Source organism: Dermacentor albipictus, chromosome 4, assembly GCF_038994185.2.
Source record: "Dermacentor albipictus isolate Rhodes 1998 colony chromosome 4, USDA_Dalb.pri_finalv2, whole genome shotgun sequence".
In the NCBI taxonomy this organism is placed as follows: domain Eukaryota; kingdom Metazoa; phylum Arthropoda; class Arachnida; order Ixodida; family Ixodidae; genus Dermacentor; species Dermacentor albipictus.
In genome coordinates, this window is record NC_091824.1 from 20,094,126 (window position 1) to 20,109,127 (window position 15,002).

The following is a 15,002-nucleotide window of genomic DNA, read 5'->3' on the forward strand; positions in this document are numbered from 1 at the left end:
TTTCAATGCAGTAGAAGCATATGCGTTTAAATTGGTCCCACAAACTGCAAACATCTGCATGAGTAGAAGATAACGATGTAAAAAACGAGATAAAGCATTCAGCTTTCTGGTGATTGTTATACATTAATGTGCTGTTGTCATCAATAGTAGGTATCGTTAGATCATCTTTTCCATTTGTTTTGAAGATCTGCCACAGCTCTTTTGGGCGATCTTTTATTTCAAGTCTAGGGTTTGAAAGTAGCTGGCCTTTGTTCTTTTCGTGGCATCATTCAATTTAGTTGTAAGTGCTTGGGATGTTTCTCTTGCCATTCCCTCCTGTCTTTAAAAAAAAATTTATTGTGCACATTCTGCCTCTTGCGGACTAATCTTTGCACATCACCTGTGAACCAAGGCTTACTTTTGCTGCGTCTAGGTGACATCACCCATGAGGGAATGTGTTGCTCACGTAAATCAAACAATCTACATTTGAATCTTATCCACACATCTTCTATATCGGACGTTTCTGGCAGCATTTCAAGGACATCGTGGTAATGATCAAGGGATTCTGTTATCATCCCGGTATTCGCCTTCTCATAGCTATATATTCGCCGTGTCCCACTGTTGATAAATTCAACATGGCACAAGTTCAGCTCACGAAGGACCGTGCAATGATCACTTACACCAGGTAGGACTAGTGTAGTCTGGTCCTCAGAAGGCAAATCAGTAAATAGTAAATTTAGCACATTATTTCCTCTTGTAGGTTGCAAAACAAGTTGGTGGAGTGAAAAAAAGCTACACAGCCTTGGCAGTTCTTTTCCAGAGCTACTATTAATGCGAGAATTAATATTTTCTTGAGCTCAATCAACTTCAGGCAGGTTGAAATCTCTGCTGAGTATAATACGTTCATCTTTTACTGCCTCAATTTCTTCTTTCAAATAGTTGATTACATTAATCTGCCTTCCCAGTGGCCTATAGAAGGGTGCAGACCAACACAGTCTTTCCATTTTGCAATCGTAACTTCACCCAGTTAGATTCAGCTGTTTGTGGCTGCATTTCCAATTTATTAGAATAAATCTCCTGTTTAATATAAACACACTGCCCCCATGTCGATCTCTGTCTCTATGATAAGCCATATAATTTAGGGGAAAGATTTCATTGTCACTAATTTCACTCTTCAGCCATGACTCAGTTCTAAGAACGACAGCGGGATTAGTCATATGAAGAAGGTTAGCAAAATCATCAACCTTATTTGCAGTGCTTCTGAAATTGACAAGCAATACTTCGAGCTTTGTACCTTTGCTTCGCTGTCACCCTGATTGTATTACTGAACCAATTGTCTCATCGTAAGTGTACTTCATGTTGTTGAGAAACAAAGAATCATAACGAAGGCTTACTTTATCACCCTCTTCACGGTGCACTTTGGTGTAATCCCATAACATCTTCCTTTCCTTTCGCACAGTCTTCGAAAAATCCTCCAAGACGCTAATACATGTATGTTTAAACTTATTTTCCATAACTAAAATACTCTGTGTGTCTTTATAACTAGCAAATTTAGCTATTAGTGGCCGTTTTTCTCTGAACTAAACCTGCCTACTCACTACGCCCTTTCAATGCTAACTTGCTGTATTCCTAAATAAGACCGGCACAGTTCTGACACTGTGCTTTCAGATTTGACTGCCCTCTCATGCTCACCATTATCTTCAATGCCATAGAAGACCAGATTATCACGCTGGCTCCTGTTTTCAGTGTCGTCAGCTTTAGCCATCAGAGCGTCAATATGGCCGATTCTGCTCCACTGTTATTTGGCTGTCTAAAATTGCTCTCTGTAGCTCGTCAATCTTATTTCTCTTTGCTTCAAGGTTACCCAAGCGGCTTCTTAAGTCAGGCATAGCAGCCTGTTGTTCAGCCTGGAAGTTTTCTGTGGATGATAACTTTTCTTTGATTTCCTTTTTGCCTGTTAAAAGTTCCTTTAGAAGGGCAGTATCGGGGCTGGGATTTTCAGCTCAACATCACCGCACACAAGCAATAGCAAAAAATGAAAAGCAAAACAAAGAAAAGGCACAATGTGACAACACCTACGATAAACAAGCGTTCTATTATTTATGTGAGAACGTGCAGATGCGAAAAGCAATGGGGATGGAATCGGCAATGCAACAATGCCATAAAAGCCATAGGGCTTGCGAAAAATAACGTGCATGAAATGCAGCAAAGTCATGAATGGCACCACCATGGCAGAGCCGGATCCATGCCCCAGTGAGCGACCGATTTTCCATGACTTTTGTAGCTTTAGGGGATGTACGTAGATCGCCCAAGGTTCGTTGTCCAGGAAACTGCACCTTCCGAACTTTCTTTATTAGGACCCTTTACAACCCGCCATGGTTGCTCAGTAGCTACGGTGAGCTGCTGAGCATGAGGTCGCGGGATCAAATCCCAGCCATGGCGGCTGCATTTCGATGGGGGTAAAATGAAAAAACAACCGTGTACTTAGATTTAAGTGCACATTAAAGAACCCCAGGTGGTCGAAATTTACGGAGTCCTCCACTACAACGTGCCTCATAATCAGAAAGTGGTTTTGGCACGTAAAACCCCATAATTTAATTAATTAAGGACCTTTTAGACATGTTTATCCCATTTATAAACATGTTGGCACCTGTCTGAGGGTGCTCTTGTTCGTCCTCTGGTGATCACTTTGTCTCCATCTTCCTGTGAACCTCTGTCATGACCGATCAGTTGGTCTGTGACAAGCCATATTTCTCAGGTGTGTCATGACCCACAGTCATGCACCCTGGCATGTTTTTTGAAACTCAAGAGAGATGGTGACAGCCTTCTTGCAATCAAAGCAGCAAGAATTTTTTTCTGTTTTTTGATTTCCAAAGACAACCCATTGGCACTACATGAAATACATCCATTTTATGGGGACAGTAACTGCTGCCACCTGCTATTCATATATTTGGCAGTGAATGTGTAAACTAGACGGTCAACGTGCCATAGACAAAACATTTTGTCAAGTTTTGGGTGGAGTTATATCATCACATTGTTTAAAAAAATCCACAAACCTCGATCGTCATTATTGCCACTGCCACTTTTGTTGCTAAGCTCGCTCAGCAGTGAAGTATCATGTGAAATGTTTATTTGCTTTCATACTCTTATTCTGCACGACTTAATGCATGTATTGGGAAAAATTGGTTAATGCTCATGCGTAGCCTCCGTAGCATTGCCTGCTAGGTACTATGAAATGGAGTACAGACAAGGGAGGTGGGCTGATGAGCATTTGAGTTTGCATGCGACAGATGAATGACAGTAACTGGTGCTCCCGACCAGCATGGTGCCGACCTTGAGCTGAGGGACCATGAAGACCGCACGGCTCTGTTCCACGCTGCTGCCTTGGGCCATGCTGCAGTGGTGCAACTCCTAGTCGACCTTGGAGCCAGCATCAACTGCGTGTAAGCAGAATGAGGCACTGTGTGAGCAAGGTTACGAGTTGAGCTCGTTGGCTGTTAGTTACTAGGAAAACCAGCATAACACGTGGACGAGTATGGTGCCTATAAGGCAGAAACAGAATGCACACGGCACCAGATGAAACCATTTTTTATTGAAATGTCAAAAGTAAACATGAAAGGTGGTTAAATTTGTGACGAGCTTCTTGTTCTTAGTAAAAGTAAAGCGAAATTAAAATTTTAATTATGGTGTTTAATGTCTTGAATATACACTGTGATTTATGAGAGGTGCCATAGTGGAGGGCTCTGGATTAATTTTGACCATCTGGGGTTCTTAATGTGCACTCTAAGCACACTACATGAGCGTTTTTACATTCCGCTCCCATCTGAATGTGACTGCTGGATTAAAATGAAGTCAGAAACGACAGCTTGCCACTGGTGAGAGCTCAACTTACAACCTCTGCATGATGCATCCGGACTGGGACAAATTTTTGGAGAAACTCGTATGGGTTTCCTTTGTAGTTTCATGCTGCAAGTTGAGCAGATGACAATTTTTCCTTTGCGGCTTTCTTAGAACTGATTTACCACATAAAGAAAGAAAGTATCATGAGAGAGGAAGAAATGTTACAGTGTCAGAAAACATCGTTAGCTGAAAGGAGCAAATGAGGAATGCACTAGACACACTGGAGCGTACAGAGATAAAAGGTGAGGACAAGTTGCACCACTATACTGAGTCTAAACAGATGCACGAGGTTGCAATGTGGCCCAAGATGAACAGACTCACATATGAAGAAAATACACAGACTACATAATGGCACTACCAAGGCACAACATTTGAATGCAGGCTTCTTAATGCAAGGTGCACGAAGATGAGCATGACACACATATGGGCAACGAGCGTGCATAAATAAAAATATGTGGTGGGTTGTGCTTACATAATAGCCCAGTGTGTCTCCTAGTGCTGTCAAACACTGCATGTTTGCTGCTTCAACAATCTCCCACTTAAACGGCTGTCTAGCTATGCCTACGACAGCACACTAATAAACTTAGAGCCACAACAACCTTGGTCACAATAATTTCCAATCCAACCATTACTGGATTTGGTCAGTGGTGCCAGAGGTTCTGTTGCAGAGGGAGAAAGAAGATGTTTAGTTTCACCATGTTTCTTTATAGCAGTTATGTGTCTTGTTAAATGTCGTAATTACTTTCATTTCATAATATGTATAGCTATCAGGGGCTATGCAATGTGGGAAAGACTTGCAAGAAGAAGCACATTACGAGATCCAGCTGTAATATTGGAGCCATCATTCAAGCATTCAAGGTTGATGCCATCAAATTTTTAACAGGCTTTTAATGGCTGGAGCTGTCACAAGTAAAGTTTTCATTTTCTTTTTTTACATGGACAAGGTATTCGTGCTGTATAGCTTGCCCCAGTATAGTGTGCTCGTTTGAGAGAGTTGAAAGTTGTCTCTTCTGCTGACTGGTTGATTTAGTGGTCGCTTGATTGCTTGACTGATTGACTGACCATGTTTAATGGCTCCAAGCAACACAGGTACAACATGCTGTAGTGAAGGGCTCTGGATTAAATGATACAACCTGATGCCCTTTGACGGGCATACCAAAGTGCCTTACAGAAGCGTTTTAAAGCGTTTAGCTTTCTTTAGGAACTAACTGCAATTTTTCGTGTCAAACTGTTTTTGTGGGATGACGGATGACTCCAAAGATGGTGCAGCCTAACACAGCGGTAATAACCGCATGGTGGTGTGATTTGCAGTACCGGTATTGGTACTGCTAGTGGTGGTGCGGGTGGCAAGGGAAGAATCTTCGTATTCTTCCCTCTTGACAGCTAGTGTTTGCAGATGCTATCGTTGAGATGCTGTGCCTCTGGTTGAAGATGCAGACGACATTGTTTGGGACCCTGTGCCTCTGGTCGCAGCATCCAGAGGCAGTTGGTCACAGATGCTGCTCATTGTTACGAAATGGTCCTTGAGGCAGTGGCACTCGAAGTTATGGTTGGCTCCCATGTACGGGTAAGGCACGGTGGCAAGGGGAGCGCCACCCTTAAACTTGTGGTGAAACATATTGCCATAAAGGATTACTGCTCAAAGCATGCCAAATGCATTCTTGCATAGCAACTGTGGTTGGTTCTTAATATTTTTTGTTTTCTGCCCTCATTGAAATGAAGCCACTGTAGCCTGGAATCAAACCTCTAACCTTCTCTCTAACCTTGTGTTCAGCAGCAGAACATTGCAACAACCACAATGGATGCAATTGTGCTACATGGTTTACACCATGTGATGCGCTTGTATGCGCTGGCTCAGCTGGAGGGGCAAGTGGAAAAGTAGTGCAAAGTAGTGCAGATGTCTTGGAGCGAACCAAGGACCAAGTAAAATGCCATTTGACACAAATACAGCGAAATTAATTGCGGGCTGTGTGACTATTATTTGTAAGCTATTACTTCATTTGGGATTTCACAATGACTACGTCCTGACTAGGATGCAGTAATTGGTAGGTGGCGAGCTTTGCACCACCAGTGGTCCTCGTGGCCAAGGTTGACTTCCCTCGATTAAGGGGTAGGGCACAAACTCGGCAGAGATGGCTCGGTTAAGCCATTGCCTGCAGGGACCTCAGTCTGTTGTATGATGATGAACTGTGTGTTATTCAATTTCAGAGAGCGCTTCAGTGGGCACAGTCCTTTGAGCATAGCCACAGACCAGAACCATGACAATGTGGTGGAGATCCTTCTGAATGCTGTGAGTTTCTTGTAGTGTTTATTTTTATGAACCCTTTCGCTGTCGGACCTTTCTGGCCGTGACGCACCCCCAGTGTCGGCTTGGTTTCAGGGAACGAGCATAACAGGGAATGAACGTAGCAATTTATTTTTGATTATGATTGGTATACAAATAACATAGTCAATGCGATATGCACGTTTCAGTGTTCTGCAGCTGTTGTTAGTAAACATCATCATCATCATCAGCCTGACTATAAAATCTGTTCCAACATCCGAATCTGACGATGCGGAACCCTCTTCCTCGCATGCGACTCTGTCCGAGTCCGAATCCGAGCTCGGCTCGTATTCTGAATCAGAATTGAGCCACTGCTCCAATGAGCAGACGAACGTCCCGCGTGCTGAGCCATCCGAAAGTAACCGCGCGCAGGGAGGATGCGCTTTCAGTCGCCCGCACAACGGAGAGCAACGGGACGTTGCGTGATCAAGAAGACAGAGGGAGATGGAAAAAGGCTAAACAAAGTTCGAAGGGCTTTACGTTTACTGCTGCAAGTCGGAAGCGAGGGTGCGGCGAGAGAGCGAAAGCAGCAACGAGTCACTCTTTTCGGAGAGGCAACGGCACGTGCGCCTGAACTTGAGGTGCCGTAGCAGGCACACCAACAGAAGGAAAATAAAAACCTTCAAACCAGCGGAGATGGCAGAACAACCCTTGAACCCATAACCACACGCGCGCGACGCATGATACAGTGAACACGGAGCCACCGCGCCACTCAGCAAAGAGAAAGTGGGGAGTGGCAGTCACGCCGTACTCTTCAATACATGGAGTAACACAGGTTGGGGCGAATATACGAACTTGTAGAAAGAGTCAGCAGATAGCGTGGCCAATCCAGGAGCGCCAGCTTTGCGCTCTGGCGCGAAATTTTGAACGCACGATAGAGAACGTACCGGTACGTCAGTGACACTGTGGGGGGAGAGGCGCGATGACATACCGGTACGTCCGTGACAGCGAAAGGGTTAAATAAAAATAGTATTCGTCGCTCAAATCCTAAAAAGAAACAGGGGATTCTTATGCATTCAAATTTGGAGCTCATTTAAGTGCAGCTAACGCACATGATAGCAGCATGAAAATGCACTTTTTGATATAGATGCAAAAGTTTGCTCCTAGCACTCAGCACATTCCAGCGCTTTTAATGCAACAAATCCAATCAATGTCACTTCAGTGGATGACAAGCAAAGCAATTTTATGTTGCAGTGCACTTACGTAAGAGTACAGCTTTCTTTTTAATGTTGGTTGTAATAAATGCATTGCCATTTCTGTTTCATTCTGCTTATTTGCAGGGCTCAAGATTCTCACAAGCAACAACGAATGGGAATACCTTGCACCCTGCCCGGCAGAACAATATTCCCAAAACATCACCTTGTGGTAAGATACCAATAATGATTTTTATCTGCCCACTGTATGGTCAAACAAGCTTAGTCTTCCTTCTTTGCCATCACTGCACGTGATTGTTACCATTCTATAGGTGTAATCATCATTAATATTTGGAGGGAAGAGAAGCAAGTGCATCAAAAGAATAGCATATGAATAACCAATATCTCTCGGAAGGGTTTGGGTGCGGTACGGATCACTCATATTTAAAACAGCGTTCATCCTGTGTCCTCCCTTGTCCGTGTTTTTTGGCACTGTTTTAAATATGAATAACCAATATCTGCTTTAACTAGAGGCATGTGGCTTGTGCCTGAAACTTGGTTTTAAGCCCTTTGCCACTCTCTACCACTGTTTGCTGCCAACGTGATTGTAACGAACACATGTAAACTAAATAATGTGCTATTCCCTCTGAAATTGCTGTGACATCTACTAATGTCACGGAGGTGATGAGGGCTGAATGTCAACAATATCTAGTGCTTGTAAATGATGCTTTTAGAGAGTTTTAGATAAGGCTGCTCAAGCGTTGGGGGATGCAAACCGCCGTGCGTAAAAACAAATGCGAAGCAAGCACAAAAGACCACGGAGGGCCCACAATGGAATTTGTATCCCCTAATGCCTGCGTGTAGCTTGGGTACCCTTATTCTAAAACTCTCCATTATGTTGTCAGCATCAGAAAAAAGAAGTAGTTTGGAACAAAATACTGTAACCCTTATCAAAAAGTTTAATTTTCTTAATTGCGTGCACATGTTGTGCTCAGAGGGAAGGAGCGATAAGGCACTCTCGTCAGAACCCAAACAAGAACACTGCTATATTTCAAATATCCCCAATGAAGGCACATGTGACGCACGCTGGTGTGTTATTTGAGAGCCTCCCACATAACTGTTTACACATTGGCGATCATGTGCTCTTTGACCCTTCTGTGGATTCAGATTCCTGGCTGGATTGAGCTTTTGGCAGGGTACTCCTAGGGCCGCACACTACCTGACCACCCCAGAAGTAAAATTTGCTTTGAGCTCCATCGCTTCATGACTTCCTTCAACTACAGGAACTGTCTCTTCAATGAAAAGACAAGCGATGTGGCAGGCATCTACACACCTGCCAACTCTCCGGATTTGTCCCGGAGAATCCCTAATTCTGACCAATCCTCCAGATTCCATGTACACAGCCATAAGTCTCCCGAAAAATTGCCTAAACCCCCCTGAAAAAAAAAAAAACATTATGTAGCACAGATCATTGCCATTATGCATTAGGTAGCTAGCCGAAGCAAGATTTAAATTCAAATCATTTGTGTTTAGTCACTGTAGGCCTAAGTAACTCAGTTCACTTCAGATCTAAACCTGCATTGAAGAGTGTGTGTGAGGAAAAGGTCTAATAAGCATTGCATAAGGGTTGTTCTAGTAAGTGAGCTTCATCGCGGTACGGTAGTGCTGTGCAGCGAAGCATATTAATGAAAAAAAAAAGGGGGGGCCATGGTCACAGGACAACGTACGCGTTCCTTAATTATACATGCACACACATGTCATATCTGGTCACAGTACGAGCAGCAAGATGTCTAATATTAAACTACCATACTGGCAGCCATTCACGGCTGTCTCTGACATTGCTGTGGCCTTGACAGGAAAAAAGAAGAGCAAATTTTTTTCTTGCCGTTGTCACTCCCTCGCTTGGTGAATCTCAGGAATTTTGAAGTCTGAAGGTTGGCAGGTTTGCATCTAGTAAAGGAGGCATTGGAACAACGTACAGGACAAGCACTTTATTGTCTGCCATTATTTGTTATTCCTATGTTAATCATTGTCTGTTGTCCAAGTGCTGTGCTTTCTCCATTGAAGATGACATTTGTGGCTCATTCACACTGAGAAACTTTCTATTGTGCGAGCTGCAACAAAACAAGTGCGTTCACACTGAATCTCTTGTTGTGGGCGACGAAATACTCATTTCCACCCGCCAGCTCTCAACGAGATTGCCCGAAACTTGCCAGGTCACATCTCACAGGTTTGTTCTGAATTCAAGGCTGGTGCAGGAGTATTTTGTATGTGTCTCTTCAAGAAAAAAAGAACACACTGCACGTAGAAGAAGTGTAGACATTATCTTAGGTGGTCAAACATGGTAACGAGCTTCAATAAAACTAACATCTTATTTGGCTTTATGCCGCTTTAGCATCATAAACATTTGCACTGTATAGCTACAACAGTGGTATGCTAGCCAACAACGCCGTGTTGATTGTGCTCACTGCTATGCAGCGCATGCATGACTGTACTGCCGGTCTCGACTACGCAATACGCCTGCAAGACGTTTACACCCACCAGTTGCTTTGCACCATACTTACAAATTCACAGTGCAGAATTAACCACATTCTTATTTGTAGCCAAATGAATTTTGCAATGGGCTGAAATAATCATTTAAATTTTCCTCAGCATAACAGTACAGAGAAAAATAATTCTACGTACCCACGGTAAAAGCATGATTCAGCTTGTACAAACATCGTAAACATATAAGCATCCTTAATCCACAGCTATTTTAATGCACATAATGTCCATGGGCAGCTAAATCTTGATATAATGAAATGCTCGATACAACCAAGTATTTAGCTTTTTATAACTTTTTATCCATAGAACACTATGTATTTCGAACGTCAATATAATAAAGTGTCTTATACACGATTAATATATAATGCGTGTGTTTAATTAATATATTAATTAATATATTAATATATTAATAATTAATATATTAATTAATATATTAATATATTAATTAATATATTAATATATTAATTAATATATAATTAATATATTAATATAATGAAATTTCACTGCGGCCACGAAGAAATACCAGAGACATTAAGTGGAAACTTCTGCGGGTGAAGATGGTCAGATGGTTGAATTACAAGTGCCTACTTGTGTACACACCTCTGAAGTTGCGTTCTGAGCGACCAAGAGTGACCATTGAAGCAGAGTGGCGTCTTGGTTCGTATAAAGTCCAAGTGCGATAAGATCCTATTGCGCCCTGTGTGCTGTATGCTTGGGGTGCAAGTGCAAGGGGGCAAAGGTGAGCCAAGAAGTATTGTGGCTTGACGAGCTCCATCCTTCCGTGTGAGCAAGGTGAAAGGGGGAAGGGGATCGAGCTCACAGCAACGTGATCAAGCATGTGCGAAGGGAGGTAGGGAGGAAGGGGAGCAGGTTGGCCCACGTCTCCTCTTCTAGAGCCACTGTGGTTGTGCATAGCTGTCTGTGCAGCTGAGCACATGTGCAGCCTGCATGCACTGTTTCTGGGGTCATCTGGCATGTGTGCGAACAGTGACCGTGATGAGATGGCATGGCATTATGTGCGCTGTCTTCCTGCATGTTAAGTACTGGAGGTTTTATAATCTCGAGCTTCCGACACGCATTGACGAGAGAAGCAGATGAAGGATGTCAGTGGATTATCTTTGCACATCCTGACTTTCTTGAATACCATTCCATGGCCTTGTAGGGGTCGGAGGACGGACTCCGGGATGAAAATCAAAACTTGGGAGGGTTTATTCTACATTAGGTACAGGGAGGTGAGGGTCAAGTAACATTCGTACTGTCATTACGGGCCGGCAGCAACTCGGACGCTGCGGCCCGCGGCAAGAAGTTCGAGAGAGGTGAATCAGGGAATCAGGGAATGTCCCGGTCTCTCTGGAAGGCTTCTTATAAACCCTTCGAGCACTGTAAGTCACGTCATGTTTGACCAATAGGAGAGTCTGCTCCGATGACGCCACTTTCAGCCAATGGTAGGCGCCGGTGTCGCGGTGTCACACCTGGCGGCTCTCTGCGGTCTTGCCTCGCAGACTGGCAATGCACTTCTAACGAGGAGAAGGGGAGGGCTGCTCATGCTCCATTGTCCGAGCCCCCCTTCTAATCCCGGCGGCGTACGAACTTGTTGGCACGTGAACTTGTTGCCTTCAACTTGTTTGCTCGGCCGCTCCTCTGGAATGTGCTTTCCTGCTTCTGCATTCCTCAATTAGCTGTGCTGTGTTTCGAAGTGGTTTGGGGAACTCGAAGTAATTGCAGGAAACAGCTCCATATCTAACAGCTCGTCCTCGCCCCGGTTGTTCTGAATGGCCGGTGAACTCAATTCGCTGGCCATGAGGAACGCTGAAAGAAGCTGCAGGGTACTGGGGTCGAGCCTCGTTTGACAACCCTCGGGATCCTGGGCCCTGGAGAACATACGTCAAACAAACCAAACAACACAGCGCTGCACCACGCGTAAGCGCAGGCTCTTCACCCCTGACTCGCCAGGCTATTACTGAGTCAAAATCAACCCTGATCTTTTAGTTCCCCAATTTTGACAACAGTTCCAACCACCCTTCCAAACAGCTATCCATTTCTCCTCGATTGCCGACAAGACCAGACCACTATTGTTGTTGCAAAACAAAAAGGTCGCCGACGATGCGAACAACAAATGAAAACAGCCGAACATAACTTAAGTGGCCTAACTACACGAACAGCATGTTTCCAATCTATCGCAGTGGCGTACTTATCGCACGTGTTGGTGCCACTGAACAATCTGGTCAACCTCACAAGTACGTAATCACAAGCGCACTAGCCTTGTGGTCACTAAACAAAACGCGCACTTGCATTGTAGGCAAACTTTTCATTTACGCTTACTCACGTTTCTTCCCTGAAAGTCCTACAGGACACGTGACATAAACGAACAATCAAACTTACGGAACTTACACACTCCGCAGAACTCTTAAAATAATGCGTCTTTTAATAACTCGTTCCACGCGTACTTATCAGAGTAGTCAGAATACGGCTGCCCTCCACACACACTAGCAACCCAGTCATAAAGTCTGCTTCCTTCCGTCCACACAGGACACGCGCTAATGGAACTAAAAACGCTTCTCCGTGCAAATCACGCACTTACTGAAAACTACGCGCTTAACCTTAGAAAATTCAAAAACACTTAAAAAGAAAGAAGGTTAAATAAAACACACGCACGTCACGATAGGCCTCTCAACGAAAACCTTGACCTTCAGGTTACTCACACACACACAAAAAAGCCTATCTACTTATTAATGAGCATCTCGCAAGACATGTTTACTTAAAACGCATCTTTCAAATCTCGAGCTTCTCAAACGAAACCATAAACAAAGCTCATACCTTACACCTTGAAAGAAATCCTAGTCTCAAATCGCGAAAACTTTCCGATGCTCAAAAATAAAAAACAAGACACTTCATTTCTACGGAAGCGCTCCTGGCCTCCCTTTCCAAACGCTTATGTCTGACTCATACTCTGAGCCGTCCCCGAGCTGGTCGCGGCTTGAAAACTACTCTGGCTGCCGAGGAAACACAAAAGGGCTGACTCACTATCAGCTCCCCCAAGACGTTACAGTCTCCTGCCAATTTGCGTCCTGGCGCCCCGCTTTCTTCACAAACTCGATTGACCGCGTCGCTACTCCCCACCTGGTCTCGTCCTGCCGCCTTGCGTTTCTTCGAACTGCACGCTGAGCTTTGAAAAGAACTACAGAACGACGAGGAGTTTAACAGCCTCGTGCCCTTTGTCCGCGTCCGTGCAGAACATTCTTCGCGGTCCCCCTTTGACCGGTGGCTCGACCATTCTGGATGCGTCAACATCGTCCTTGACGACCGCACCTTTTTCCTCGCGCCCTGCCCTTTTGGGTTTCTGGCCATCTTTGGCGGCGCTACATAAGTTACCGCATTTCGGTCTTTACCGCGCTTCTTTTTACGGCGCTTTCTCTTTGCACTCGCTTTCATGTCGCCTCGTGCCTCGTGCTGGCCGGTACACATTTCGTCGGCCCGGATTGGTCTCTTACCCGCACAGTCTGAGTGATTTACATTTAAATCTACTCTCACTTTGCCTCGACTGGCGGACAGCCCAACCGACTCTGGAACAATGCAGCAGGCTTTACTCGAGTTAGACAACTCGCACTCTTGCGAACTGCCCTCTACTACATTGTCCAGCGCACGCTGTGCATCGGCACACAGCCCGTCGGCATCGATCGCTGTCTCACGCGCACAGTCCGAATGATTAACAACTGAATAATCCCTATTTAGGCCATCTAGACTGGCGGAGAGCCGCACCAATCCCTGAACAATGCAGTTGTTCTCTCGTGAGCTACGGAGCTCGCCACCCCGAGAACTATTCTCAACTGCATTGTCCAGCTCGCACTTCTCTTCTGCACGCACATCTGGCTCTATATGGGTGCTGGCGTCTGTCGGGTCAGCAGTACCCTTTTCTTCGCTAGCAACCTCGCTAACTTTACCAGCGACGCACACGCTCGGTAACTGTGCCAATTTGTTCGCAGCTGGCCTAGCTGTCTCTACAGTCATCTGTTGGCACAGCACCTCGTCGCTCTCCTTGCGGCCTTTAACGGCCTCTATTGCCACTAAGGCATCGTTAGCAGCTAGCCTTTTCCCTTCACTTATCAATCGGCAGCCAATCTCACAGGCACTACTCTTTTCGTCGGCTTCTGGCGAAAATCTGCTAGATGCTTCCTCATTCTTTCGCTCTGTACTACCTACAGAATTCTCAGACAGCCGTTGTCTCTGTGCCAATAACTGATCACAATGCTGTATCTCTTTGATCAGTGCTGCCTTCTCTCTCTCATACTTTTGCTCACGCTCAAGCTTACGTTTCTGATACTCGCGTTCGCGTTCATTCTCACGTTCGTGACGCTGACACCTAAGAGTAAGTTCTTGAAGCTCCTGCTTCCGTTGATTCTCGCGTTCTTCACGCGTACGCTCACTCCTATGTTCACGAAGCTCCCGCAAACGTACACGACGCACACGCTCCCGTGGCTCCTGTATCACCTCCCAAGCAAGCTCAATGCTTTTCTCATCATTGCCACTATCGTTAATCGCCTTTATGATAGCTGGCGTTTCCATCCGTTCGTCCACCTCAACTCCCAAATCGTCGCACACCAACAACAAGTCTAACCTCGTCAACCTTCTAAGATCCATGGCAGCTGCCCCGACAGGTGGTTAAAACTGTTTTCCTTAATTAATTTGTGCAAACACACAATGCAACAAATTCCCGATTCCCAGAACTATCAAAATTGAACACACAACCTTTGAGTCTGGCGATTCATAAGGAAAAAAACCACGCGCTCACTTACGGTTACAGCACCCTGCCATCCGGTTCATTCGTCCGCTGTTCCCGGTTCCTCCGGACTCCCTGGGTCGAAGGCTCGCTCCTTCTTTGCTACTCCCAGTTTCTTCGGACCTCTTTCGACGAAGGCTCTCTCTTCTTCGCTCTTTCCGGTTCCTTATGATCTCTCTCGACGAAGGTTGATCCGTAGCGCTGCCACCAGCTGATGCATTCGGAGGCGATCCTACCGCTGCCAACCAGATGTAGGGGTTGGAGGACGGACTTCGGGATGAAAACCAAACTTGGGAGTATTTATTTTACATTATGTACAGGGAGGTGAGCGACAAGTATCAGACGT

The 15,002-nt window shown here is 45.0% G+C and overlaps 1 protein-coding gene across 4 annotated transcripts in view; it reads left to right on the forward strand.

The window, feature by feature from the left end:
• The window catches only part of LOC135915120 (ankyrin repeat and SAM domain-containing protein 3-like), a 96,042-nt gene that overhangs the window by 42,029 nt on the left and 39,011 nt on the right, over nucleotides 1–15,002 (forward strand). For all 4 annotated transcript variants that reach the window (XM_070536849.1, XM_065448112.2, XM_065448111.2 and 1 more), the window contains exons 3-5: nucleotides 3,301–3,422; nucleotides 6,088–6,169; nucleotides 7,483–7,567. In XM_070536849.1, coding sequence (XP_070392950.1) covers nucleotides 3,301–3,422; nucleotides 6,088–6,169; nucleotides 7,483–7,567 — 289 coding nt within the window. The remainder of the gene's footprint in view (nucleotides 1–3,300; nucleotides 3,423–6,087; nucleotides 6,170–7,482; nucleotides 7,568–15,002) is intronic.